General features: G+C 48.6%; 1 protein-coding gene across 2 annotated transcripts; it reads left to right on the plus strand.

Moving 5' to 3' along the window:
* Nucleotides 1–82: 82 nt before the first annotated feature.
* Nucleotides 83–27839, plus strand: NDUFA10 (NADH:ubiquinone oxidoreductase subunit A10). Of its 2 annotated transcripts, none has more exons than XM_069021636.1 (10): nucleotides 83–227; nucleotides 1378–1546; nucleotides 1991–2206; nucleotides 2299–2385; nucleotides 4082–4203; nucleotides 5780–5859; nucleotides 8966–9020; nucleotides 12591–12676; nucleotides 17970–18078; nucleotides 18292–19180. In XM_069021636.1, the coding sequence occupies exons 1-10, from the start codon at nucleotides 126–128 to the stop codon at nucleotides 18307–18309; spliced, it is 1044 nt and encodes a 347-aa protein (XP_068877737.1). In that variant the 5' UTR covers nucleotides 83–125; the 3' UTR covers nucleotides 18310–19180. The 2 variants fall into 2 exon arrangements, with proteins under 2 accessions (XP_068877737.1, XP_068877736.1); XM_069021635.1 differs by lacking the exon at nucleotides 18292–19180 and adding an exon at nucleotides 27412–27839 and having other exon boundaries at nucleotides 84–227.
* Nucleotides 27840–27877: the final 38 nt, after the last annotated feature.

A 27877-nucleotide genomic window follows, 5' to 3' on the forward strand; every position in this document is an offset into this window, starting at 1 on the left:
ACGGCACAGTGGGCGTGGCCTCCATGACCGGGGGCGTGGCCACCCCGCGCCTTCATCACCCCCGCGCGCCGCCTCTCCCGCGCCACGTCATCACCGCGCGCCGCCGCCCTCCGCCCGGCACCGCCATGTCCTTGTGGGTGTCCCGGCTGGGCCGGGCCGCGGCCGCCCGGGGCCGGCGGGGGAGCCCCGGGCCGGGCAGCGCCGCGCTGGGCTCCGTCCTGCTGGGGGTGAGCGGGGAACGCCGCGCGGGGCTCGGGGGGAGCGCTGGGCTGGGCTCCGTCCTGCTGGGGTGGCCCCGCAGGCCCCCGGGCTGCGGCTCCCCTCTGCTGGGTGTTAGCGGGGGGGCGGCCGGGAGGGCTCTTTTCCTGAGCTCTGCCTGCCCGGGGTGAGCGGAGGTGGCCGGGAGGGCTCTTTCCTGAGCTCTGCCGTGCCGGGGTGAGCGGAGGTGGCCGGGAGGGCTCTTTCCTGAGCTCTGCCTGCCCGGGGTGAGCGGAGGTGGCCGGGAGGGCTCTTTCCTGAGCTCTGCCTGGCCGGGGTGAGCGGAGGTGGCCGGGCAGGGCTCTATCCAGAGCTGCGCCCTGCTGGCGGTGCCTCTCCCCAGGGCTGTGCTGCTGGTGCACGGCTGGGCTGTCCCTTGGGAAGGGGCACTGCCAGCAGGGAACTGGGAGAGACGGCGAAATGCGAGGTAGGCTGGAGGGAATGCCTGAGAGCGGGGTGCAGTGACCTTCGGGTGGGACTGTGGTGAGGGGGGCTGCGGGGAAAGGAGCATTAAATGGAAATGAGCCCCGCTGTGTGTGAGGGGGGTCCCTGCGCTGCTCGGAATGGGGCTTGTGCAGTGCTTGCCAGGCTCTGGGGGGGCTCTGAGCAGGGCTCAGAAAGGCCCTGCCTTTAGTCCCACTGCCCAGGGGGGTCCCTCTTGCCACCTTTGTGTTGTGCAGAAGTCATGGAGTAGTTAAGGCTGGAAAAGACCTCCAAAATTACCAAGTCCAAGCTTTTGCCCACTAAAACACGTTGAAATGAAGGTGTAACTCTCCTGTTTAGTGTTGTTATGTGCCCAACAACAAGCAAAATACAAGCAAAAGTACGATGTGGGGTCTCCCATGGGACCTCTGGGCACATTGTGTGTCTGGCCTTCAGACTGAAAATTGTTCCATGCTTTCTGTCTTCTCAGCCTTTAACTTAGTGAACAACTTCCCAGCCTAACCACTGCTTCAGCTGCTAAGCTGGAATGACAGTGCTAAGGTTACCAAGTAAGGATTCCTTGTATCAGATGTGTGAGAGTGTGTCCTGTCTGCAGGAGCATCTGAAAAAGCTGCATTTTCAGCTAAAAAAGCCCTCCCAATCTGCTGATTTCCGCCTGCTTTTTTTTTTTTCCAGGCAAGAATTCACACCAGCCCTGAGCAGAGCCTGCAGTATGGGTGGCTGGCCTATATGCTGGGAGAAAGGGCCAGCAAGAAGTTCAGAGTGCACAGCAAAGTCTTCACGGTGGAGGGGAATCTGTCTTCAGGGAAGGGCAGGCTGGCACAGCAAATTGCAGAGAAACTGGGTAGGTCTTGCTGTGACTGATTCCCTAAGAGCTTGTAGAATTTAATTGTGAGCAGACTTGTGCAGAGGAGGCTCCCCAAAGCAGCAGCTCCTGGTTGGGCAGGGCTGGTGGATGACGTTGGCGGGATTTGGGATGGGGATGTGTGTCAGGTCTGTGGGGCTTGTTGCGAGCGAGGTTTCAGCTCCAAAGGAGTCAGTGAGCTCACTGTGCTCCTGGGGAGCTTGGATTTTCCACGTGGATGTGCCCAAGGCTGTGCTTGGAACAGCTCAGCTCTCGGTGGGGAGTGGCAGAGCTCGGAGTTTGGGGTCATTGCTCTGTGCTGTGCCAGACAGAGGGCTTGGGGCTGTTTGGGAGCTGTTTGAGGAACAGTTGTGTGTTCGCTGGCTGGAGAGGTGTTTGCTATAAATGAGCACAGCTAACTTCTGCTGTGGTTTTTTTTGTCAGGAATGAAATACTTCCCTGAAGCAGACATCCATTACCAGGACAGGATCTCGGGGGATGGGAAGCTGCTGCCTGAGAAGTTCAATGGCTTCTGTAGCCTGGAGAAGTTCTACACAGACCCCAGGTCTCCCGACGGGCACTCGTACCGCCTGCAGTCCTGGATCTTTGGGAACCGTCTCCTGCAGTACGCTGATGCCCTGGAGCACCTGCTCAGCACAGGTTGGGGCTCCTGGGATCACAGAATGGGTTGGGCTGGAAGGGGCCTTCCAGCTCCTTGTGTTCCAACCCAGAGCCTGTTGTCACTTTTGCAGGTCAAGGCGTAGTGCTGGAGCGCTCTCCCTACAGCGACTTCGTGTTCCTGGATGCCATGTTCAAGCAAGGATACATCCACAAGAGATGTGAGTTCCTGCCAGGCAGGAGGAAGCTCTTTTGCCATAATCTGTCAGAAATCTGGTAGCTTACTTTAAAAAAAAAGGAAGAAGAAAGGCCTGCTTGGAAGGTGGGATTCCTTTAGGTGTTCGGTGTTCATGTGGCGCTGTTTTGTGCGTCAAGGACTGACCTCAAGCCGTGAGACTTCCAGGTTTTCTTCCAGGCTTTGGTGTTGCTGCTATGCTAGACAACATGGAATCTGTGCATCCATAGAATCATGGAATGGTTTGGGTTGGAAAGGACCTTAAAGTTCCTCCCATTCCACCCCCTACCATGGGCAGGGACACCTTCCACTGTCCCAGGCTGCTCCAAGCCCCAATGTCCAGCCTGGCTTTGGACACTGCCAGGGATCCAGGGGCAGCCAGAGCTGCTCTGGGCACCCTGTGCCAGGGCCCCAGCACTGTGTTCTGTGAGCTAGAGACTCCTGTATTTCCCTGGAAATGTGGGTGAGGTGCTGATGGAGACCAGAGGCCCTTGGGGCAGAGGGTGCTTGTGCAGCATCAGGTGTGGGGTCAGTAATGAGTCTTGCCTTGAGTGGCCCTGTGGACTCTCACAGAACCTAGATGTTGCCCTTGTCTTTAGGAGGGGCAAAGGAGGAGGATCCAGGGAGCTACAGGCCCGTCAGCCTCTGCTTGGTGGCGGGAAGGTGCTGGAGCAAACCCTCTGGGAAACCAGAGGATTCTTAGGAGGATGTGAAGGTGATGGGTAACAGCCATCATGGCTTTATGAAATGGAAATCATGCTCAAAGACCTGCTGGTCAGCTCCTGGCAGGCTGGGTCAGGGGGTGACAGGACAGCAGTGGTATAAAAAGCACGGGCAGGGGAGGGATGGGGAGCACTGCTGGGTGGAGCCAGTCTGGTCTTAGTGGCTGTGAGAGGACAAAAGATAAAGGGCACAGTTTGAAATACAAAGTGTTTCATTTGTAAGGAAAAAAACCCTTTTTCATTGTGAAGGGAGTCAAACCCTGGAGCAAATCACCTGGGACCTCCCTCCTGGAGTTACTCAGGAGGCTGTGGGTGGAGTTCTCAGCAGAGTGGTTGAACCAGGTGATTTGGGGATGTTCTCCCAACCTGAGTGATTTGGTTTGGGGCACTGAGCTCCTGAGCTGTTGCTTTCTGTTCTTTTGGCTGCTCCTGAGGTGGAGATAACTGTTTTCCTGACTGCCTCCTGAGTCTCCTGTTTGATTTGGCATAAGTTTAGGAAGATGTCTGTTTGTTTTTTACCACCTGCTGTAAGTTGCTGGATGAGCTTGAGAGCTGGTTATAACGACCTGTGTCTTCCTGCTCTGCATTGCTGAGGCAGCAAAGCCCAGCAGCCCACAATTTAATGTAAAATCCCAATTTGGATTGTACTGGAATCCTTAGGAAACAGACATCTTGATTAGAGCTCCTGCTCTTTACTGTCTCTAAGTGATGGAGGAAGAGCTGAGATTCCTCTAAATTTGAGTCAGGAACAAACCCCCTCTTTGATGTAACTGTGTTTAGATTCTTAGCTCTGTGTATGGAGCTTCTGAGTTGATTCCTGTTTTGCTCTGGAGGTTCTTTGTTCTGTAAAATTCCTGAATCCTGCTTGAGGAAAAGCCTACCCCTAAACTTGCTATGTGAGCCCAGAAGAAGAGATTGCAAATATAGAGATGAGGAATGTGATTTATTTGTTTTATACAGGCCTTGATCACTACAACGAGGTCAAGGAGATCAGCATTTCTGAGTTGCTGCCACCTCACTTGGTCATTTATGTAGATGTGCCTGTCTCAGAGGTGCAGAGGATGATTCAAGAGAAAGGCAAGGTAATTTTATCTCTGATTATTGCTTATTTATCTTATCTTTATTACTACTTGTGTCTCACTATTGCTGCCCGCTAATGTCTGTTGTAATCACACCTTATGTGTGAGTCCTGTGGGGTTTGCTGCTGAATTCTGCTTCTGAAGAGCTGCTTGTCCTCTGAGCTGTGAGATCTGTGTGCTGGTGATGACTGGGGGTATTCTTGTATGCTTGCTTTAAAAAAAAAAGCAAAAATCAACTCTTCTGTGACTGCATGAATATGCTGCCATTTCTGGAATGAGAAATGGTTTTAAGAGCAGGCAAATTTTATACCAGGCTTTGTAGCTGCCACTTTGGGAGTCATGGGCAGGTGATGTGCTGTGTGCAGTGTACCCAGAGATGGTATCTGTGCTGTTGCTGAGTGCCAGCAGCCCAGCTGGGCTCCCTGTCTCCTGCTTCCCAGTTGACTGCTTCTTCACACCTATGCTGGGGTTTATGTGTGAGTCACCTGGGATCAGCAGGCTCACTTAACTCCCTGAAATCCAGCAAATCACTGCTGGATGGCTGTGTTATTGAACTAGTCTTGGGTCAGGAAAGCTGTAGGGTGCTTTTGGGGAATGACTGATCTAAGTAAGATTTGTCATTTGGGGTTTTTTAGATGTTGCTTTTAACTGTTTGCAGGTGTATTATTAAGCTTAAATTATATTTGCCTTGTTCAAAGGCTATGGGGAATGCAGTTTAACTCTGAAAAACCTGATAGATTAAAGGAAAGCTTTGATTTATTAGGAAAAAATTCTCAGTTAGAAAGCTCTTCATGTATTGGAGGAACATGTGACTTCTTAGCCCCTTGTGAGCATAAAGGTCAGTGGCATTTTTGAAACCTTTGGGCAGAAGTGGCTGGTGTAGCTTGTGACTTTTTGGGTCAGTGGCAGTGCTGAGCTCTGTAGGGCTTGTTTGGGAATGGTGTTTTTGGGCATTCTGCTGCTTTGGCAGATGGAGTGTTTGTTATTCAGTGTGCTGTTGTGGGGCACTGGGAAAAGCAAAGCCTTCCAGTGGGGCCAACATAATGGGCAACTTGGATGAGCATTTCAAGCAGGAAATGTGCTTCAATTTCACGACTGGGCTGAAGGAACACATGGTAAATTAGGGAAATTCCTGGTGTTTTGCAAATGTGGCATTAAAAGTACACTGTGTGGACAGCAAGCTGTTAAACAGCAGGGATGATACCCATGAAATTCCACTGAAGGAGTTTGGAGCAGGTGTTTGCCCATGCACTGGTCTGAAACTATGGAAGTAGGTGCAAACTGGCCTCCATATGGAAAAGGTGGACTTGGTCTTCTGTTCTCTGGGTGATTATTACAGCTTCCTGGAATGTGCAGGTAGCAGGGATGAATCAGTCCTTGGAAAGCTGAGGGCTACTCTAGGTATTTAATGGCATGTAAGGAATTCCAAACACTCCAAATGTCTTAATTCTTTGAAACTTTTCACTAATGCACGTGTAGTTCGCTTGGATGCTGGACTGCTCATTCCAGAGTGGGTGGTGGAGCAGCCAGTGGGAAAAGAAAGAAAGTTAATTCCACAACTTTGTCTGTTTGTTTGTAGCCATATGAGAAAAAAGTGTCTCCTTCCTATCTCCAGAGCATTGAGGATGCTTACAAGAGGACCTTCCTACCAGAGATCAGGTTAGCAGAGCAAAACGTTTTGTCTCTCAAGTCTTTGAGTAAAAATGTGTGCAAATCTTAAAATCTCTGCCAATATCAACAAACAATGTGAGAAATCCTCCTTGTGCCCCAGGGTACAGTATTGTGCCCCAATGAAGGGGTGCTGCACTTGTGGCATAAGAGCTGTGTGGGAGCGTAGCTACCTCTGCCATCCCAGAAGCCTGGTGCCAGTGTTGGAAGATTAAAAACGGATTCAGGAGTGATGTGCACGATGCCACAGCTATGGCTGTGTCTGTGTTGGCATGACCTGAGGGGACAGTGATGCAATACAAGGTGTTCTCAGGCCTTTTTGTAAAGCTTTAGAGCTTTTCTCTCCTCAAAAAGTCCTTTCAGTTGTCACAGAATCCCAGAATGGTTTGGGTTGGAAAGGACCTTAAAGCTCATCCTGTTTCACCCCCTGCCATGGGCAGGGACGCATTCCACTGTCCCAGGCTGCTCCAAGCCCTGTGCAACCTGGCCTTGGACACTGCCAGGGATCCAGGGGCAGCCACAGCTGCTCTGGGCACCCTGTGCCAAGGGCCTGCCCATCCTCCCAGGGAAGGATTCCTTCCCAATATCCCATCTAACCCTGCCCTCTGGCAGTGGGAAACTATTCTGCCTTGTCCTGTCTCTCTCTGGGCTCCCCTGGCTTCCTCTAGCTGGAAAGCAAAAATGTGTTCCCTGTAAACTGGGGGTGAAACAGAGCTTGCCCAGCTCTCCCAGTTCTTATAAAACGGCCCTATGGAAACTAAAATCGTTCTAAAAACCTAAAAGCAGAATTATGGTCCCTCATAACTCTGGAAGGGAAACTCAGAGGTCGTCAAATGAGTTAGCTGTGTAAGTTGTGGGGTGTGCATGAGGCTGATTGACATGAGAGTAGATTCCCAGGTGCTTTGTAGCCTGCCTGTGTGCCCTGGTGCTTGCTCTGTCTCCCGGGGTGGGTCAGTGTGATGGCTCTGCCAGCTGCTGAAGTGGATAACTCGATACTGAGCCTGTCATTCATGCAGGCGGGGATTGTGGTGTCATGTATGGTCAGCTGCCTCCCGGTGTGTCCCCACAGCCAGCACACAGCTCTTGGAATGGAAAGAGGGAAATGGGGATGGGAAGCCTTGGGAATGTCATCCCCCTGAGGGCAGAGCTGCTGCAGTTCCTGCTGGGGAGAAAACTGCTGCTTGTTCTTTGGGTCACATCGAGCCCCACATACATCTCATGGTGTTCAGTGAGGCTGAATCCTAAGTCCTGCTGTGATTTCAACTCCTTCCCCTCTGTGTGCACATGGTCAGTACCCCTGTTAGGCAAACACCCTGTGCTTGGCACGCTGTCAGCGGATGGGCTCCCAGCAGCTTGTCACATCCATCTTTGTCTCTGTCCCCTGGCTGTGGGGGAGCTGGGAGTGTGTGAATCCAGCACCTCTGGACCTCAGGGTGGCTCTTGTCTGGGATAAATGCAGAAGCCACAGCTGCCTTTAACTGTTTGCTGGCAGTGGTGCAGGGAGCTGTGTTCACACCTGCCTGGTAGCTCTTAGTCTGCCTAGTTTGATTCCCTGGCTCCTGGGGATGCCCAAAATCTGGTCCAAGCAGGCTAAAAAGAGTTGTTACAGATTGCTGAGCTTGTCCTGCATGCTTTCCATGTTGAAGTTTGTTTCCTTGTTCTCTTGAGAAGCTGTTTGTTACTGGGCAAAACTCCTGTTACCTTGTTCTGTTTAACTGGAGCAGCCTGGTGATGCTTAAAGGGGTTTATGGTGGATATTTGCTTTAAAATTGATGTTTTCACTCTAGTTGACTTGTTATGAATGTCTTTAATGTTTCTGTTGGTAGTGATTTGTGAGCTGGGTGCTGTGGCAGGTACTGCCTGGTGATTTGGAACAGATGGTGTCTGGGTTCTGTTTGATTTTTCCTGGAGCAGAGCCTTAAGATTAGCAATGTTCTCTTTCATATCCAACACTGCTTCCACTAAGCAGCTGTTTTCTCTTAAGGAAAGCTCTAATAATCTGCAGAGTCACTGAGCAGCTGTTTTCTCTTAATGAAGCCCGGATAATCTGCAGAGTCAAATCAAGAGATGGGATCAAGTGCTTTGATCGGTGTCGTTAATGCAATTGCCGGTGTCAGGCTCTGCTGAAGGCTGACCTCTCCCTTGGGCTGATATTGAAGAGAATATCTCTTATTCCAGGTGCCTGTCCCATCCCTGGAAGTGTTCCAGGCCAGGTTGGATGGGGCTAGGAGCAACCTGGGATGGTGGAAGTTCCCCCCATGGCAGGGGGTGGGACTGGATGAGCTTTAAGGTCCTGTCCCACCCAAACCATCTGGGATTCTATGAGTGTTTCTCCGTGCTCCTAAGTTTTGCTGTGTGATGTTTGATACAATGTCCACACTGGGCATCTATTCCAGGGCCTTCCAGGTCTTCCAGCTGGAGCAGTTTTGGGAGCAGTGATTGCTGAATGTGGCTGAACAAGTGTAGTATGAAAAGTTAATGTAGGAGCTCCTGTTGTGGCTCTGCTCTGCAAGTGCCTTTTCTCTGAAGGCTGCTGTCTGATTAAAAAATCTATCTTGTAACCAGGAAACATTACCTTTCAGAAATGTTTTTACACTTACAGATCCTGCTGGGCCTGCATTTGTATTCATTCAGCTAGCTCAGCCTGAGTGAATAGTGATAAATGTACACATTCTTCTCTTGAAATGACTCGCAGGTAGTCGTGCACTTGCAAAGAGGAAGGTTACTGAAGTTCTGGGTTAGACTGGCTGAAAATCTCACTTATTTTTCAAGTAGGTGGGGCAGTTGTAGTAGAGGCAAGTATCCATGTTAATTAAATGAAAACAAATTCATATGTGTGTGTTTTTAAATTTTTTTTGAACTGAAGTTATGTAGATATCCAGACCATTTGCCCTTTAAAAGCAACTTTCCACCAGCAAAGAAGCAGCTCACAGGTGCAACAGGAATTCTGTTGCAGCAGCTGGGAGCAATCTAAAAAAATCACAATGATTCTGGTTAGGTGTTTGTGCCTTTTAAACCCAGTTCTGTTCCTTTTGGAGCAGGGGGAGGATGGGTAGAGCAGTTTTATCAGGGAGTTCAATGTCTGTGTTCTTTGCAGCGAGAGCAGTGAAGTTCTGCAGTACACAGCAACCGCAGCTGAGGATGTGGAGAAGGTAAGTTTTGCTTTTCTGGGAGTAAGTTTAACAGCTTTGCCTTATTTCAGTGAGCTTTCCTGCTTGTGAAGGGTTATTAGAAGGATAACAGAAGCCTTTTGCTTTTCACCATCATTTCTCTCATCAGCTTTTCTCTGTAGCTGCTGTTCCCTGAGGGAAAGAGCACTGAGGCTTTTGAGATTCTGGACAGGTTTTGGGCCTGTTTCAGTTCTAGGGGTAGATCTCGATTAATAACAATAACATGATGTTAGCAGGATAATAATAATCCTACATGGAAGCTTGCCAAGGAATCATCCCCACTTGGGAGGAGGGAGAGGAGAATTGTCTGTGGGCTGACTCCAAGGGCTTTTTGGCTCTTTGTCCTGACAAGGTGGAATTTCTACCCTACTTATACACAGCCCAAACTCCTCCTCCTCCTCCTATATTATGTGCAGTATGATCTCAGCAGAGAGCTGAGTAATATATATGTTGTGGCCTGTACCTCATTAAGCTTATTAGCATACTCAGGATGTGTATTTTAATATTTAAATGACCCTTAATCAGACTAAAATGACCTTTTTGCCCGAGGAGTCCTTCAAAGTTCTGGTCATATCACTGTGTGAAGCAGAAAATACTGATAAGGACTTTCCTGGTCCTAAAAATTAACACTTTATACTCCCCCCTCCACAGGTGCACTGCTGTTTGTCTCTAGGCCTTTTGGTTCCCTTTATAAGAACAGGGTTGTGTGCCATGTTTTGGGTCCTCTGCTGTTGTGGATGGGTTTCTGGATGCTCCTGCACTTGATAGTAAAGGTTATCATCAACAGTAGGCCTGTGGGGCAGTGTGGGTTTATACCCCTGAAAAAGGGCTGGTGGCTTCAGGTTGATGGCAGATAGTAAACAGAAAAAAATACACAAAAAAATCAGGCTGAAGTGAACAAAAAAGCTGAGGTGGTGGTGTGAATACAGAGAGTCCAGAGCAATTACAGTTATTTTTTCTGGATGATAAAATAAAAGCAAGAGTCAGAGTTGAGAGCTGTGGTGTTTCAAGATGGTGCTTGGTGAAGTAAAGGAAGGTTGGCATGGGGGTTATATGCTTGGTTTTGCCCTGTCCTTCTCTCTGGACACATCTTGAAGTGGTCAAAGTAAAGCAGGTTGTTTCCTCCCTAGATTTTTTTTTGTAGTAAACCCCACTGCTAGAGATTTGATTTTAATCCTTTAAATCGGGGTTTAAAGTCAGTCTAAAGCTCTTATTGTTCAAGGAGCGACTCTCCCAAGCTCAGCAATTGTGTCATTACTCTAAATAGGGTCATCAGGTGCACCAATGGAGTCCTTATTTGCTTGGACAAATCTGGACTAGGGGAAGGATTATTATTTGGAAGTTAAAGTACAATGCCACAGAATGATTAAGGTTGGAAAAGACCCTGTAAGATTATCCAGCCCATGATGTTGTCATGGCCATTGTTGGGTGTTGGTGGTAGATATTGGTACTTGTTTGCTTGAAATAATTCTTTTTTTCCCCTTTTCTGCTGAGATTGTTTCCCTTTGGGATGACACAGCAGAAATGTGGAAATCAGGGTTGGCAGGAGGGCTTTGGCTTGTGAGGTGTGTTTGCACACCTTGACAGACAGCAGTGTTCATTAGCTCACTCCAGTCTGTTTGGGGACTGGGGAGCTGAGGTTTTTTATGGCCTTGCAGTTTAATAACTTCTGATTTGTTCAGAGCAGGCATACACAGCTTAGAAAGGATTTTTTTTAAAGTGTCTTAAATAAAAGGTCAGTTGGGGTTTCCTTTTGTAATTAACTTTGGTTGTGGTGGCTGAAGGGGTAATGAGCGCTGAAATGAGCTTCATTAGGGTGTTCCTCACTGGTTTTGCATGAGGATAAAACTGGGAATACAAAGTTAGCTGTATGTTTAATTCTTCTTAAAGCCTTGGATATTTGCTGTTGATTCCTGGGGTGTGCCAGGGCATTCCTTACAAATTAAGAAGTTGTTCTTCTATCCTGGCTGAGAAACTGATGCCATTGTTAAGGAGCTTCTGGGAGAGAGATCTTCTGACACAGTGATAACAGTGAGCAAAACTAATTTGGGTACAGATGCTTTCTCCCCTGTAGCACATTCTGAGCCCTATTGTAGCAACTCTGATTAGTGCTGTTATCAGGTGCAGAGAGTTTCCAGAGCTTTGCTGTGGAGTAGAGAGGGAATTGCTTCTGTTCAGCTTTTCAATTAAATAATTAAAAGAAATAATGGCAGTTTGCACTAACTTCCCATACACCTCCCTTCCTCTTATCTTGGAGTTGTGCTGCAGCAGTTTGTGCCTCAGAAATGTTCATGCAGTCACGTCCAAACCATTACTACTTACCATGAAAACATAATGCTCATAAGAGTGGACCTCTATAGTCAGGGCTACTTTGTAGTAGCGCTTGGTTATCATTTTCTAAGTGGTAATAGCTGGGATTTAGTGTTGGCAGGGAATAATTACAGTGGATTTCGTGGGAAGAACACAAAGATTTTTTTCCTTCATCATTCTGTCACTTCATTGCTGACATCTGTGTCTGTGTCAGTGGATTGACAGGGTGCCATCAGGAATGTGGTCATGACCTCAGCTTTACCTTTCCCTATGGAAAAGGTCTCTGGAAAGGGATGTCTGGAGCTGTAACAGTTCACTCCCTCCCAGGTTGCTCCAAGGTGCTGCCTCCACCTCAGCAGGCACCTGAAGTGCATCCTCCTGACACCAGGGCAGGCTTCCCTCAGCTCCAGCCAGCCGGGTGTGATAAGCAATTACCCCCTGGAGCAGCAAAGATCTATTTCTGGTGGAGCCAGGCTGCAAATGAAGCTCCAGTCTGGAATTGATAAGCTTGGGGATGCTGAGGGAATGATTGCTGAGCTGGCATTGCCTGTTTGAAGGGTTCTGGCTGCTGAGCTGTGAGTGTTGCCTTTCCTTTCACACATGGGTAGGTCCTGATGGCCAGTGAAATCCTGAGCCCTTGGACTCCTCGGTGCAGCTCCTCCAGGTCTGAGTGTTCCAGCCTGAAATGTGCCTTTGTTTCTGTGATGTGAGCCACACAACACCGAGGGAAATGCCACGCCTGCTCCCCTGCCTGTCTCAGGGAACGTGTTACTGAGCCTCTCTGGAGATAAAAACAACCAAACAGGCGTCCTCTGTACCATGATGATTTTCTTTTTGTACCAAAAGGGAGTTGAATGTAGACCTCTCTCCATTTCATCCTTGTTCTCCCTCAGGGGTGAGGTTGTACCTTTGCTTTTCTGTCCCAGTGACAGGTTAAGGAAGAATGTCTTGGATCAGGTAAGAATTTGGAAACAAGGCACCTCTCAGCCCATCTATCCCCTGCCAGCCAAAGCTGAAAGCATGGGATGTTAAGAGATCCCCCACGTGTGTGCCCAGTGCTGCTGGCAGGGCCACGGCCTCTGGAAATGGAACTGGGAGATGATCATGTTATCTCTGAACATTTGCCTTGTTACTAGAGCTTTAGCAGTGGAGCCTTTCTCATTTGTTTAATAATCTCTTTTGATTATTTCATTGATTTTTGGATCAAGCCACCCCTTAGTGAACTTTCTTCTCTGATTCCAGGTAATTGAAGACATCGAGTACCTGAAGTTTGACAAAGGGCCATGGCTGGAGCAAGATGATGTTTCTTTCCATCACTTGAGACTTCAGTAAGTATGGTGTCATCCAGCCACTGAGCAATTCTTGGCATCAAATCCCAGGGAAAATGGTCAAAGCTGTGAGTTTTTGAAGGTGGGGCTGTATTTTGTGATCCTGGTGCTTGGCACTGGAATGTGGTGAGGCATTTTCACTGCTCATGGATGAGATGAGGCTGCAGGCAAGTTTGAGTGGTTTTTGTCAGATATCCTTGTCTGCCCAGTTGGATGGGAAGAGAGCAGACTCAGACCATGGCAAGTGCCATGTTGGAAAAGAATTTAATTTGATTTTAATCATTCTTTGTGAGTGCACCATTTATTTGTCAGTTTTATTTCTATAAAATATAAAGACACATATATAAAGAATGCACCTGTAAGTCTGTTAATAGCAGAAGTGAGGCAGCCTCCCCCCATTTTTGCTGCAACTTCAGATTGAATGTGCAGGTGGAAATTTCAGTATAGTTATGTTTTTAAAATAAAATTTAAGAGTTACATTATTTTCATTAATTCCTGGTCATCTCACAGGTAAATAGAAACACAGGGATTTTTAAATTGAGTATTTAAAGTTTGTGTCTTTGTGACAGGCACTGGAGTAGTAAGTTAAACTTTTTTTGTGGACTTGTGCTACTTCTCCATTTAACTTTTCTGTGCTGTTACTTCAAATACCTCCTAAAAATAGAGTGCTAATGCTCCTTTTCTATGGTTTTTCTATCAAGAAGGGAAGGTAGATTGCAGAGGAGCAGTGTTGGGTGGTGTCTGAGAGGAAAGAGTCATGATTTGGGTGCCTTTGATGTATCAAAGAGGAGGTTTCTTTGTGTAGGAACTGGAGGATAACAGCTGGTGACTTAGGCCCTGCAAAATTACCACAATCAGATTTCCTTGGAAAGAGGGAGTAAGTTGCTTGTTTTCCTGTAGCTCCACACCAGTGCAGGTATTAGGAAGGATCATTAATTGTAGTGAGTAGGAGGGAGTTGAAGGAAACCTTGCAATTAGAGCAGCGTGTTAAGATGCTGTATGGAAATCCTGTTTCACAGCTTTAGAAGGGAATAAACTGCTTTAAGAACTCCATTTTTCCTTGAACCCTGGAGGAGGGTGAGAGAGTCTCCTGCACAAGGCTCTTGTTGCTGTAGATGGAACACGAAATTATTTCTTCTTTTGGCAAAAACCATGTGGTTGTTTGAAGATCTCAGAATGCAATAAACTGCTCGTTTAAAGCACAGAATCATAAAATATCCTGCACTGGAAGGCACCCACAGGGATCATCGAGTCCAGCTCCTGGGCTTTGCTTGTGAATCTTCACTTGTGCTGGGCTATCAGGGCACTGATAAAGGGGTGACAACACATCCTGTGCCAAGCTTGAGCTCGTGCCTCGCTCAGCTGAGTGAGGGAGTCCTGGGCAATGTCTTGGGCAGTGTGGGAAGAGCCTCTTTGTACAAATGTGTGTGTTTGGACATGAACTTTTCCCATGGCAACTCCAGCAATGCAGGAAGCCTGCTGTGCGGGTCTTCCCTGTTGGAATTGCAGGCTGGAGCATCCAGTGCCCAGCTCAGGTGAGCCCATGAACCTTAAAGCTGATGTTTTTCTCGCTTTTTCCAGTGCCCAGGTAGCAAAGAACTCTTGTGGTCCCCACAGACGTGCAGGTATCCCGTGCCCCTGGGAATTTCCCTTTGGAAAGTGCTTTCCCCGCAGGTTCCCGCTGCCTGCTCCTGTGCTGGCACATGCTGCCCTCTCGTGGGTGTTCCTGCGAGGTTCCAGCAGCTGTTGGGGATCCTTGAGGTTGGAAAAGCCCTCTGGGGTCATCGAGTCCACCATTCCCCCAGCACTGCCGGGCCCACCACGAGCCCATGTCCCCAGGTGCCACAGCCACATGGATTTGGAACGTGTTCAGGGACAGGGGTTCCACCACTGCCCTGGGCAGCCTGTTCCAATGCCTGACCACCCTTCCAGGGAGGAAGTTTCCCTGAATATCCAGCCTAAGTTCTGCCCTGCTTGGGTTTCCATCTGCTGACCTCCCAGCTTGTGGGGCTGTGTCAGCCCTGCTGTTGCCTTCCACCCTCAGCTTGCACCCTCGGGTCCGGGGGCCTGGGATGGCTGAGCAGGGGTGGGGAGAACTTCTTTATTGCACACGTGGAGGGTCTAATGCACAGAAACCCCAGCAGGGCCCCGAGTGATGAATGCAAATTGGCCAGCTAATCAAACCGGTGAGCCACACCCACGGGCAGTCAGCTGCGTGGTGATCCCTTTTATCTCCCTGCCGTGCCCTTAAGTGCTCTCCCCTGCCCTGACAGTGTGGTTGGGGGATCTTGGCAACAGGTTTAAAAGGGCTGCGTTTGTGTCTGGAAGCTGGAGGGCTCTTCCAGAGGATGCTCTTCACATCTCCCCTTCCTCTCCAGGTGCCCAGTCCAGCAGGAACCATTCTGGCTCTTTAAATGTCTCAGGGAGTTCCTCTGCTGTCACTGCAGTGTCTCAGGCCTGTTTTTATCTGGGCCCTTCCCAGTGATGTTTGTCTGGCAAAATAAAGCATGTTTGGGGTGAGGAGCTGCAGGCTGGGTAACCCTGCCTGTGTTATTTTATCAGCTCCTGGGGGGACCTTGCTGTGCTTGACTTGTTCCATCAGACAAGTGCACAGCTAAATCTGATCCATCCCTGCAGCTCCTTCAGAACCTGGGGAATGGTTTTCAAAGCCATCTCATCCTCCCCCTGCCACAGGCAGGGACACCTTCCACTATCCCAGGCTGCTCCAAGCCCTGTCTATCCCATCTTTTTGCTTCAGTTGAAACACTTCTTTTGTGATTTCCTCTTTGCAGTGGCTTTTGTAGGTTTGAAGAGCTGTTGTTGCACCTTCTCCCCTTTCCTTGCAGACCTGCTTCTTTTGGAAAATGTGGGGGTTTTTTTTGTTCTTGGTGTTGATGGTGAGTGTTTGCTCACCAAAGGAGTGGCTGTGCCTCGCCTTGGCCATGCCATACCTGCTCTGCCTGGCCAAATGGGGGAATCTGTCCCTTTGGCAGAAAGAGGAAAGTTAATTTCTTGTATCAACACAGAATTTATCTTGAATGGCTCTGTGGTGTTGGCTCTTAGGCCAGTGAATGCTTTTAGGTCTCTCTTGCCACTTGAGTTTTTGTGACTGTGCCAGCATCAGGTGTTGAGAAATCGCAGCCCAGCCTATGGCAACTCGGGTTTTTTTGTTGGGTTGCCTGGTTTGTTTATTTGTTTCTAACCAGTCTCCTTCCCTTACCCCACCTCGCACCTCTGGCAAGGCTCATCAGACTCTGATGTTCATGGTGTGCATCCTGCTGCGAGCTGCCTGTGAGGGAAGCAGGAATTCCTCCTCTAAAAAGAAGCAGGAACGTGTCCAACCTAATTCTTCTGGTTGTGCTGGATAAAGTGTCTGAATTAGTGTGTAGCAGGTGCTTTAGGAGAAGAGATGAGTTGTCCATTGCTGTAGGGTACTTCCAGGTGGGATTCCTGTGCAGCAGTGGGAAGAACCATGGTTAAGAGGGTTATGTGAGCTAAAATTGATGTTCTTAAAGTCTTGGGACCACACAGTTGCTTACGTGCCCTCAGTTCCTTTTCAAGTATGACCTAATCTGGAAGGTAGAGGTGCTGCATGCTGAGAGCTCCTTCAGGAGAGTCTGGTAGAGTGTCAGAAAAGAATAAATAGTGATAATTTTCTGCTGGGGGAGAGAGAGAGAAAACAAAAGCAACATAAAAGGTGCCTGTGAATGCTTCCTGCTGAGCAGGGAATTAGTCCTGGCAGGCGGCTGTGGTTTTGTGGTTAGACATTGTTGTGGCAGGTGTCTTTGGGTGTGCTTTTACTTCACATTCCAGATTATTTCTGAGGGTGCAGAGAACATGGAGAAGCCATCAGTATCTTTCAGCATTTTCTTGTGCAAAGAATTTTTGGGAGCAGCAGGTTTGTCACTTGGCCCTTAACTAAAATTAATTGTGCCTGGGAGTTGTCCTCTCCAAATGGTCACTTGGCTGAGATTCAGGAAGGAATGGATTCACTGTGGACTGGATGACTACAAAACCTGGTTTCTGCGTGTGCAGTTGTGCTCTTTATGTGCCTGGACTCACTTTTGTGCCTTCCAGCATGTGAAATACACATCTAGTGTTGTTGAAGATAAATAATGTTGCTGTTTATAGGAAGCCTCTTTGGTGTTGATCCTGATCTTGGAAAAGGGCATTTATATCCTCACCTTCTCCCAGCTGAACTTTGACTGGGTTATTGTATTTCCTGACAAGTCAGTCTCTAGAAGGATAATGTACAGTGTGAATATCAGGGTATGTTAGCAAACCAGTTTACATGTTGAAGCTCTTCATTGCTGGGAGGAAAGGTCCCAAAATTTATGATCCAGGGGTAAAAACAACTGCTTAAAGATGACGAACTTTGCTTTTCTCGGGGCATGTGCTTGATGTGCACGTCATTATTTGTGGAGAAATGTAATTCACTGAGAACAGCACCATTTGCAGCGGAGTTTCTGGCGTTGGGTTGAGGGTTGGGTCAGTGCTGGCTGCAAAGGGATGTGTTTTTCCCGGACGCATCCAGGTGGCACTGTCGGCCTGTGGATAAGCACAGGCAGCAGGAGGCTTTCTAGCAGTTTCTCAGGCGTTTCGAACTGGGGCTATCTGAAGTGCTGCTGCTGTGCAGAGTGGGTTGTTGGTGGATCCCGAGACCCACCACTGGAGCCGCTGCAGCAATTGCACACCTTCCTCCAGGTATTCCCAGGCAGGATGCTGGAGGCACTGCTGGCTTCCAGACCCTCTCATTGCCTCAGTACTCATCCGTTTGGGATGGGAATTTAGCAAGGTAGCGTGTGGCATTCAATAAAACCACTGCTTTTTACACTGCTTTTATGGAAAGCTAAAACGCCAGAGGGGGGTCATGGAGAAGGCTCCCAGGAATGGTGGAGCATCTCCAAGGAGGAAATAGGGAAGCAGGAAGTTGGAACAGGAGCAAACTGGAGGCAAGGATGAGGGGCAGTACATCATAGATTTGTGAGGAGAAGGATAAGTGTTTGGGAAATAGTCCAACCCCTTGGAAGCTTTATTTAACAGAAAGGTAGTTCTTTCATCATAGAATGATGATTATGAATCCCAGAATGATTTGGGTTGGAAGGGTCCTTAAAGCCCATCCAGTTCTACCCTCTGCCATGGCAGGGACACCTTCCACTGGATCAGGTTGCTCCAAGCTCCATCCAGCTTGGCTCGGAACGCTTCCAGGGATGAGGCAGCCACAGCTTCTCTGGGTCCAATATTTGGCCGTTGCTGGGGCAGGGTGTGAACTCACTGCTCCTTCTCCCCTCAGTGTCCAGGACAAGGCTGGAGTGCTGGATTCCGTGTCCATCCCGCGCTTCGTTCCCGAGATCACCATCGGGGGCTCCGAGTACGACAAGATCTACTACGAGTATCGCTCGGTGAGTGCTGCTGGGGACAGCCAGGGGACACAGCCAGGGTGCTCCTCCCTGCTGGGCACGCCCTGCTGCCACCTTCCTGCCCTTTCCTACCCGTAACTCCTGGGTTTTGCCCAAATCCCCACCTTTTTTGAAGTCTAGCTTCCCCCTGAGAGAATAACGAAGCAAATGGTTTGTTTCATAAGCTGATTTTCTTTTTTTTTTTTTGATCTTTAGCTGTGGACTAAAGGATAAATGGTTCTCATTTGTTTTTGTGTCGTGTGCCCTGATGAGTCTGTGACCTCTGAAATCTAAAATAATCCCTTAAGTCAAACAAGAAAACTGGAAACCCATGGCGACTCCTTCCCAAGCGCTGAGGGAGGGGGTGGGGTTTTTTTGAGGAGGAATGGATGCTGCCTCGCTTCCCCAAAGTGCTGTTGCTTTAAATAGAGCATTTCTGCACGTGGGCACGCATCCAAAGCCTGTTGTGCCCAGTGCTCTCGTACACCTCATGCAGGCTCCCACACAGGGTTTTAATTAGCTCCTGCCTTGCTGCTTCTGGAGACAGCAGCTTCCAGTCCCCTCAGAGCTCTGCCCTGCTGCTGCTCCGTGGTTCCCTGGCAGGGATGGGGTCCTCTCCCCCTACACGGGGCTTGCCTGAGGCCCAGCTATTGGAAAAGCACCGTAGAGAAGTTGTGGAGCTGATGATAATTAATACTGAGTGGCCAAAGCTACAGGTGAGCCTCTGCTTTCCAGTTGGGTTGAAATCTTCTCTGCCACTACATCTTATTATTTTCCATGCACTCCTGAAGACAAAGGGAGGAATATACAATATAAATTGTTAGAAATCATGATTTGCATAATCAAAACACGATCATTTTTCTTTTCCTGGTAGCATACAGTCTCTTATTGAAATTAAAATGTAAGCTATGGATTTATGGACTTGTTTGGAAACTGAACTACCAATGTTTTCTTCTGGAATAGTCGGAATATTCCACATAATTTGTCCCTCCTCAGCTGGCTGTGTAGTGGAGAGGCTCTGGGGTTCACACTGTTCTGCCTCATTTGAGATGTGACCTTTCCAGCTTGTAAAAGGGGCTAAAGCTGAAGGTTAAAGCAGCAGAAAGCATCTGAGGTTGTCTAATGGGTTTGAAAACTCCCCGGTCCAGCTGAGAAATTGCTCGTAGAATTTCCTCCTCCTTGCTGTCACATTCTTAAATCCAAACCTTCAAGCTCAGGCTCGGGGTTTTTGGAGCCCTTCCCTCTGAGAGCCGCCTGTGCTGTGCAGCACAGATTTGAGCAGGATCTGCTGCACGACTTGTCTCTAGCACACAACATCCATCTGCACTGCCAGCGCCTTTCTTCCCCGAGATGAGAGGGCTTTTTTGGGGCTGAGATGTCCCTTTGCAGTGGAGCTGGGAATTACTGAGGCTGCCTGACACACAGCTAGATGTGACCTCAGTGCTGTGTGCTGAGAGCCAGGGGTAAGGCTTCTGAAAGCCTTTTTTCCTCTGGCTGTTACAGCAGCACATCCCTCTTTGTGTGCTGGCAAGAAGCTGAGAATGTCCTGGCTCATCAGATAACTGGCTGCCAGGAGAAGTTTGTGACTTGCCTTGCAGATGTAGCAAAGGGATGCTCAGGAGCAGGAATATGGGTACCTGGGAAGGAAAGCTGGGCTCTGTGATTGCTCTGCTCCGTGCCAGTTAGCTGACAGCTGAAGCTGAGCAAAAAAAAATAACATTGCCAAAATACAATCTCCCTTCTGCAGCCTTGTTTGTAGGCCCTGATTCAGGAAAGTGCTGTGGAAAGTGATAATGTCCTTTGGAATCAGGAGGAGCTGCTCGTTTCAGGAAGTATTCTGTTGGATTTAGCCTACACTAATACTCTTTCTCTCTCTTCTGAATGCTTGGGTGCTTGTAACCCTTCGGTGGTCTGGGGGGTGTACAGGGATGGTGCACAGTGCAAAAGGTGCTGAGTTCTCCTGTTTTCCATAACCTACTGGAAGGGGAAGCACAAAGCCAGCCCCACCTGCTGTTTTATGTTCTGAGGATTGCATTCTTTGTGTTGAAACTTTGAAGATCTGGGTTGTTTCTTTTTTTTTCCTTCCAACTTTGTTTAGCAGATGAAGGGGCTGAATTTTTTTCTCAGCCTGTGCAGAGGTGATCCAGCAAGAGGCCAACCAGCACAGGCACAGACACCCAGATTTGGGCTGTGATGTTTTGGGTCTGCAAAGAGGGAATCACAAGCCCTTGCCTTGCCCCTTTCTGTGCAGGGATGGTCACAGCTGTGCTGCCACTTTGGCATTTGAAGATAAAGGGTTTAGGCTCACGTGACTTGTTAAGTAAAGGCTTAATTATGGGATAATTACAGAAGTTTAACTTTTCCTCGTGAGAAATATGTGCTTTTAAAGTTGGGGTAATGATGTTTACCACATAAACACAACGATTTGCGTAGGGGATTTTTTTCCCCTCTGTAACTACTCATAAATCCTTGATCTCTCCAACAGGCAGCAAACTGCTGTGCTTTTCAGAGTTCCGTGCACACAGTTCATGCTGCCTAATAATGGTGGTTTTCAGGGATTTACAAATTCCAGGCAGAAGCTGGGTTTTGTTCAAAATATTCATTAGAAGCAACCAAGAAGGAGGAGGAGGAGGGAACACTCTTCAGAGCTCAAGATTTTAGTGTGTGTGCTTTTCCACAAAATAATGAGGTGGCCACATACAGTTCTGAATACTCAAAACTCACCTTTTTTTATGTATATCCTCTAAATTTCTTCTGTAAGTGTTCTTTTCATGTGTGAGGAGGTGGCTTTCTGCAGCCTCCTTACACCATAAAGTCCTCTGGCAGGGTCCAGCAGTTCTGCTCAGGCATTCAGAAACCTCTGAGGATGCTTTTCTGGCAAGGGAGAAGCAACCTTTCAGTTTGTAGATCAGAGATAAGCAGCTTCATTCTTCAGGGAAGCAACATTATTTTAGGAACTGTCAGACTAGTAAAGGCTTGACTACCCTTTCCCCCCTCCCCTAACAACTGCTGTATCTCTCTGCCTTTCCTCCAAGTGCTCGCAGTCCCCAGGGATGATGCTCCAAACTCCGCGTGCGCCCTGCGAAGCTGGAGAGCTGGAGCACTTAGGCAGATGTGTTTGCAGCGAGGATGAAAACAAATGGCTCTGTTTAATGGAATCAGTGTACTTAAATAATGTGCTGATGTACTTCACACTCCTGCTGCATCTCCTGGAGTGGGGAAAAGCGGCTCCTTTGACGTGCGGGTGCTTTTCTGCGTGCATAAAAGTGCAGCTGTTTGCTGGAATTCAGAGAATCAAAGAATCACAGAATGCTTTGAGATGGAAAGGACCTTAAAACTCATCCCATTCCCACCCCCTGCCATGGCCAGGGACACCTTCCACTGTCCCAGGCTGCTCCAAGCCCCAATGTCCAGCCTGTCCTTGGGCACTGCCAAGGATCCAGAGGCAGCCACAGCTGCTCTGGGCACCCTGTGCCAGGGCCTGCCCACCCTCACAGGGAAGGATTTCTCCCTGATATCCCATCTTATCCCTGCCCTCTGGCAGTGTGAGGTGATTCCTCCTTGTCCTATGCCACAGAAAGGTAAGAGAAGGCTCTCATTTTATTTCCATCCCTGTTTTCCTTGGTGGAAGACTGCTTTTGGAATAGAGGGGTGAGGCAAGGAAAGCTTGAGCAGATCAAAGACCTGTCTACTGCTGTGAGGTGCAATCCAGCTCCTTGCACAGCTCAGCTGCCTTGCCAAACTCCATCTTTGTACCCTACTCCTCATCCTCCTCCCTCCTGCCCCAGGGCTTGGGAATGTGTGGCTGGCAGCGCCCTGCCAGCCCTGTGTCGCAGCAAGTGGAGAAGAGGGAACAGGATGGAGGGGAGGGGAATTCCACACTCTTTTCCCAGGCTTTTCATTGCTCTTTTCCATAAGGATGCAGCCTTAGGAGGGGAAATCCTCCAGTTTTGAGGTGGTTGCAGGGCAGTAGCTGTGAGTGATGGAAGGTGGGCCTGCAGCACGAGTCAGCTCTGTCTCACACCCCAAAACTGAGAGAGCTGTAGCAGCATGTGTTTGCAGTGGGAAATCACTACCAGCCCCAAGGGGAGGACATTAAGGGAAGACTCTCCAGGTTTGAGGTGGCCCAAGAGCAGCCCTGGCCCCTCCTGGCAGCTGTGGGGCTCAAGGTGGCTGCTGGCAAGCAGAGGGGTTGGCAGGTCCCTTAGCTCCCCATCTCTGCTGAGAGTGCAGAGAACTGCTCACATAAAAATCTCCTGAAAGAGCTGCAAAAGGAATACTTGAGCTTTCAGAGAGCCAGAGTCTGGAGCCAACAGCAGGATCAACTCTTGCTGTTGCAGGAGCAGGGAGCTTAGGATATCTTTCTTCTCCATGTTTGTGATCGTTGCCATAGTTGCTGTCTTTGATAGAACCTTCTGTTTTCTCTCTCCTGCCATTTTTTTCTTGGCTTGATGAAGTTTTCATTCTTTTTAGGATCAAGATCTCCTTTCCTAATTCTGTTTTAAAGGAGGTGTTTGACAGCTGTAATGCCCAGCCCTGTCTGCTCTTGAATCCAGGAAGGAATGAAAGCAGACACACAATAAATTAGAAGAGGCTTCATTTAAGGGTTGGGGTTTTTTTTTTTTTCTGTTTTATCTCTGCAAAAGTATTTTTAGCCCTTTCTAAAGTAACAAGATGTTGCCTGGCTGGGTATCAGTAAGCCCAAAAGGACCTGAGGAATAACAAAAACCTGGGAATGACAGAGTTGTTGCTCAAGGATCTACTTCTCTTCCCACCTTCCCACTTCTCTGCTCTCCCCAGTCCTGTCCATATGGAGAGAGAGTGAGAGCAGCCCCTCTTGAGGAACAGGCAGCTTCTCCACCCTGCTCCCCCTGAAAAGTATCATGGACAGTTGGCAGGGATATCTATCCCAGAAATAGTAGGGAAGGAGCCTGACAGACCTTGGAACTGTCTCAAATCTTGGTCTTGGTGGTTGTGTCTGTTTTACTTTAGGTGATGGTTCCAGGCACTGGGCACCTCTGTAAATCAAAAAGACAATCAAATCCCACTGGCATTAAAAGAATCCATTTTCAACTTGATAGGCTGTCCCTGTGAAAGGAAACACATTTTTATGTGGGAGCACATCCCTCTTTCCCAAACCCCTCTTAATCCCATACCTGTGGAGGAAAGTGATCCCCAGGGTAGATCTCAGTTAAATTAAAATTAATTGGCATATAATTTAATAGAGGGGTAGCATCTCCATGGATCTTACACTGTGAAGTGGTGTCAGTTGGAGGTGTTTAACTGTGCTGTGTGGCTTGGATGAGCTCCTTGCCTTTTCCCTGCTCTCTGCAGTGGATAACTGATCCTCTTACGGACACTTCTCTTTCCAAAGGATCTTTATTGTCTGTTTTTCTAATAAATAAATGAAGGGCAGGCAGGACAGCAGCCACTGAACAATTCCAGCAGGCTGGAATTGTTTTAACCTCAATTCAGCAAAACTTTTGGGTGCTCTTGTGTTTTGGGCTGTCAGGGATGTTAGCAGCACGGAGGGTTCTGTTGGAGTAAGGAGTGGCAGGGCTGAAGCTGGAACAAACACCTGTCCATGCCAGGCCTTTGGAAACCAAGCCATGCGCCCCTTGGATGTGTGTTTGGGGGGAATTACCCCCCTTCCCTGCTGTAGCTGTTGCTCTGGAGCACAGGATTGGGGTTGGAGAGGATCATTGAGTCCAGCTTAAACCCAGCACGGCTGAGGCCACCACCAGCCCATGTCCCCAGGTGCCACATCCACGTGGCTTTTAAATCCCTCCAGGGATGGGGACTCCTGGGCAGCTGTGCCAAGGGTGATGGCCCTTTCCATGAAGAATTCTTTCCCTAATATCCAGTTTCAACATCCCCTGATGCGTCTTGAGGCTGTTTCCTCTTGTCACTTAGGAGGAGAGACTGACCCCACCTGGCTACAGCCTCCTTTTGGGTCTCTGTGGAGAGGAACCAAAGCAGGAATAATAAGGAGCAATCAGGAACCAAACCCTCCCAGGATCCAGCCAGCATCTGAAGCCCCACGTTCCTAGATTCTCTCAGATTTTAGCTGTGTGCCTACAGCACTGCCAAACGTTTGGAAGTGAGGATTTCTCCTGCAAAAAGCAGTCATCTGCTCCCAGCAGTGATGGAAGGGGCTATTATTATGGCTGTTATAAACAACCACTGAAGGATGAGCTTGGGGTATTGATGAATGAGCCCGAGCTTGCAGAGTAATGACTCTGCTTTTAAGTGCTCTTTGATCAGCGCTGCTCCAAGCAGGCTATTTATAGAGCTCCAGCAGCCCAGCCATTAGCACAGAGCAGCCCAGGAATAGAAGGCAGAAATGGCAATTCCTTTTGTTTCCCAAAGGCTGGAAAACAAGGCAGGCTCCTAAACAACCTTTCCAGGTGGTTACAGCTCTCCAGAGCTCTACCTGCACGTGCCCGGTGCGGAATGATCCGGAGCAGCCACGGCGCAGAGCAAACAGCTGGCTGGAGCTGCTTGTTGCTCCTCCACAGCCTCTGCCACTTTATAGGGCTTTTCATCATGTTTATAGATTTGACAGACACTTCTGTGGCAGGTTCTTAATTTAACTGATGAGATGGTCTTGTTTTCATCTCTGTTCCTAATGCTCTTTTAAAGTTGAGCAGTTTGCTGCCTTGGAGCTGGCTCTACCTTTGGGTACAGCTCATTTCAGGAGTTTCATGCTCCGTGTGGTGGATTTTATCACATCCCTCTGGAACTAATCCTCGCTGCCAACTTTGGGGCTCTGTGCAGTGTAATGTAGCAGGCCAGGGCTTCATTCTCACTCAATTTCCATGGAGTGGAAAAATCTGTTCCTTGGTGACCTGGCAGGAGCTCAGCCTTGCCTCCTGCTGCAGGGATGTGGGGGAGCTCTTGGGGTTGCCTGGTGGGATCTCTGCTACCATAAAATCGTGGAATCGTGGGTTGGGTTGGAAGGGACCTTAAAGCTCATCTCAGCCCCCCTGCCATGGGCAGGGTCACCTTCCACTATCCCAGGGTGCTCCAAGATGGCCTGGGACACTTCCAGGGATCTCGTACTGCAAGAGAAGGTGGATATTCAGTCCCTCTCTGTTGTCTCAGCTGCTGGCAAGTCAGAGCTTTTTCCTATCTCCTTTCCATCATCTCTTGCAGCCAGACTGCCCAGCCTGGACAAACCCAGCAGCCTCAGGGCTGGCTGTTTGTTCCCATCCCTCCCCTGGTGCTGGCCAAGAACAGCCTGGGAGTTTCAGCTGGGTGCACTTTGGAGCACCAGCCTAACCAGAAGCAGCCCATGCTGCCCCTTGCCCTGCATCCCCCAGTCTCCCCTGGTGCTCCTACCACTCCTCTTTGCTGTGGCCTGCAAAATCCTGCCCTGTTCCAACGCGTGCAGCCCCCTCACCGCGGTCCCAGCTGTGCAATGGGGGATTTGGAGAGCACAGCTGGGGAATCAGTCTGTGTCACTTGTGCACAGAACATCAATTCACATCCTCCTGCTTCCTAGGTAATGTGGGACTTGTTTACTCTGCTTCCCTCTTCCCTTTTTGTTGTTTTTTTTTTGTTGTTTTTCTATTTTGAAAGCTTAGCTGTAACAAATCCCCAAACTCTCCTGCCTTTGCCAAGGCCCACTGTGACTGATGGAGTTATGGATGAATACTTATTATAACACTTGCTTTGATGTCTTGCACGTCTTTAACCAGAGGCACACAGGGAAATTTGTTTTGGACAACGAATTTGAGTTCTGTTGGGGCTGATACTGTAGATTTTTAAAGAGGGCAGATGTGCCCAGAAACAAAACTGTAAACTCCTGTATTTTCCCAGAGATCTCCTGTTGCTTTAATAATCTCCTTATCTGGGAATCTCTTCAAGTATCAAAGGGCCAATTATGTGCTGCCTGGAGAGGACCAGGGAGAGCTGTTTTTGTGTCACAGGCTGGTCACAGCAGGTCTCATGTCCTCCCTGGCTCACCGCTGGAAATTCTTGGGGCAGAGATGGAAATCATTTATTTTCATCTCCCATCTCCTCTTTGCTCAGTGGGGGGAACTCTCAACAGGACTGTGAGGTTTCTGCTGATGTTCAGACAAGACATTAATTGAAAAACCTCAGACAAACTGATCACAAACGGTTTGTGATGAGGCAGGGCGGGGAGTGTCTCATGGAGCAGGTCAAGTCTTCTGTCAGCTTGTTTTTTAGGCAAAGAAGCGTCTTGTTTTTTGACATTCAAGTGAATAAAAACACAACTCTCCTTCCTCAAAACAACAGGCTTCATCTTTTATTAAACAGCTCATTTTTGCGGCCTGAGTATAGATTTTATCAAGACTGCATCTTGCTTCTCTCTGCAGGGGCAGCTCTCTCCAACAGGATACTCTCACATGTTTTTTTGGAGAGGAAAAATCCTCGGGACAAGTCTGGGGTCTTGTGTGAAACCAGTGTTTGTGTGGAGACAGAGCAGATGATCTGTGCTTAATTATTTGGAGAGGCTGCCAGCAGATAGCTCATTTTTAAAGGAAGAGTTTTATTACAGCATCTTTGCTGGCTTCAGGCTTTCTCACCAAACTCACTGGCTTTTTTTTTCTGGTGCTTTGCTTCTGGGGTCCAGTATTGGAGCCTCTAAGATGTTCTGTTCTGTTTCTTTTTCATTCCTGGATGTAGGAAGAGGTGTTCTGGAGATGGATTCTGCTTTTGGAACTGGGATCTCACCATCTCTGGCATTTCAGGTCATGGTCAGCGCCTTCCAAAGGGCGCTGCTTCAGCACTGAGACTCACAGGCTGTTGCTTAATACCCTTAATATTTTGGGTGAAGGCTTTAAAAATCTTTGCGTTTTTCCATCAGAAAGTGGTTCCTGGCTTTGCTGATGAAGACAGGCAGATATTGCTTTTGCTTTAATGGAGTTAAGTTCAGCTCTCGAAGGCTGAATGTGCAGCTTCATTTGAACGGTTTAATTTAATGTGGTAATTAACTCAGTATCTCATGCACGAAGTGTTTCATATATTTAATAATGCGTGTGCCTATTTTGGAATGAGATCCAGTTCCTCTCCTCCAGGACCCAGGTAGGGGAGCCATCTCACTCAGGCTGGGGAGGAGTTGGATGAAGCCAGGTGGAATATGGTGCTGAGATCACTGGCCTCATTTTCACATCTGTATTATGACACAGTGGTTTTTGCAGCCCCTCCTTCAGCTGCACAGCTCAGCCTTTTCCCAGAGACTGATTTTGCTGTAAGTTTTATCATTACAATGCAAAAGCAGGTTTTCATCTTCTGTAGATCCCACAAGGCGCCTCAGAAGTTTGTGTGGGGAGTGCCAAGTGTTGTGACTGAGCTTTCTGCTTCCTTCAGCTCCCTGGGCGCAAGTACAAGGCAGGCTACAACGCTGATGTTGGGGACAAGTGGATCTGGCTGAAATGAAGCCCGTTCCTGTCGCAGCCCTGGCCATGGATGGACCACGGAACGTGAGGGAAGAGGAGCCACGTTCAGCCCACCTGCTCCACATCACTTGGGTAGCACCACGGAAACACTGCTTAGACCATCTCCAGCAGGAGGGAGCAGACTCCCAGAAGGAAAACCACTTTATTCTGGTTTGTTTGTCCCTGAGGAACTCAGGGATGTTGGATAGTGCAGGATAGCCAAGTGAGCTGGGGCAGGCTTAACAACAGAGCTGAACTATCTCTTCCTCAAGACTGTGGCACATTATTGTCTGGGATTATTGTTGTTCTGCTGAATCAAGAGAAATTAAACCTGTACCCTCCTGGCTCTCACAAAGTTAATTTCTTGCTCTGTCATGCGTGGTGTTTATGAGCTTCAT

Source organism: Aphelocoma coerulescens, chromosome 7, assembly GCF_041296385.1.
Source record: "Aphelocoma coerulescens isolate FSJ_1873_10779 chromosome 7, UR_Acoe_1.0, whole genome shotgun sequence".
NCBI classification, from domain to species: Eukaryota; Metazoa; Chordata; class Aves; order Passeriformes; family Corvidae; genus Aphelocoma; species Aphelocoma coerulescens.

Excerpts from the sequence above, each read along its gene's own strand:
- NDUFA10 (XM_069021635.1), top strand. The coding sequence starts at position 126 with ATGTCCTTGTGGGTGTCCCGGCTGGGCCGGGCCGCGGCCGCCCGGGGC. Across the intron at positions 228-1,377 it reads TGGGCTCCGTCCTGCTGGGG|GCAAGAATTCACACCAGCCC; the intron begins GTGAGCGGGGAA and ends TTTTTTTTCCAG. Across the intron at positions 9,021-12,590 it reads CAGCTGAGGATGTGGAGAAG|GTAATTGAAGACATCGAGTA; the intron begins GTAAGTTTTGCT and ends CTCTGATTCCAG.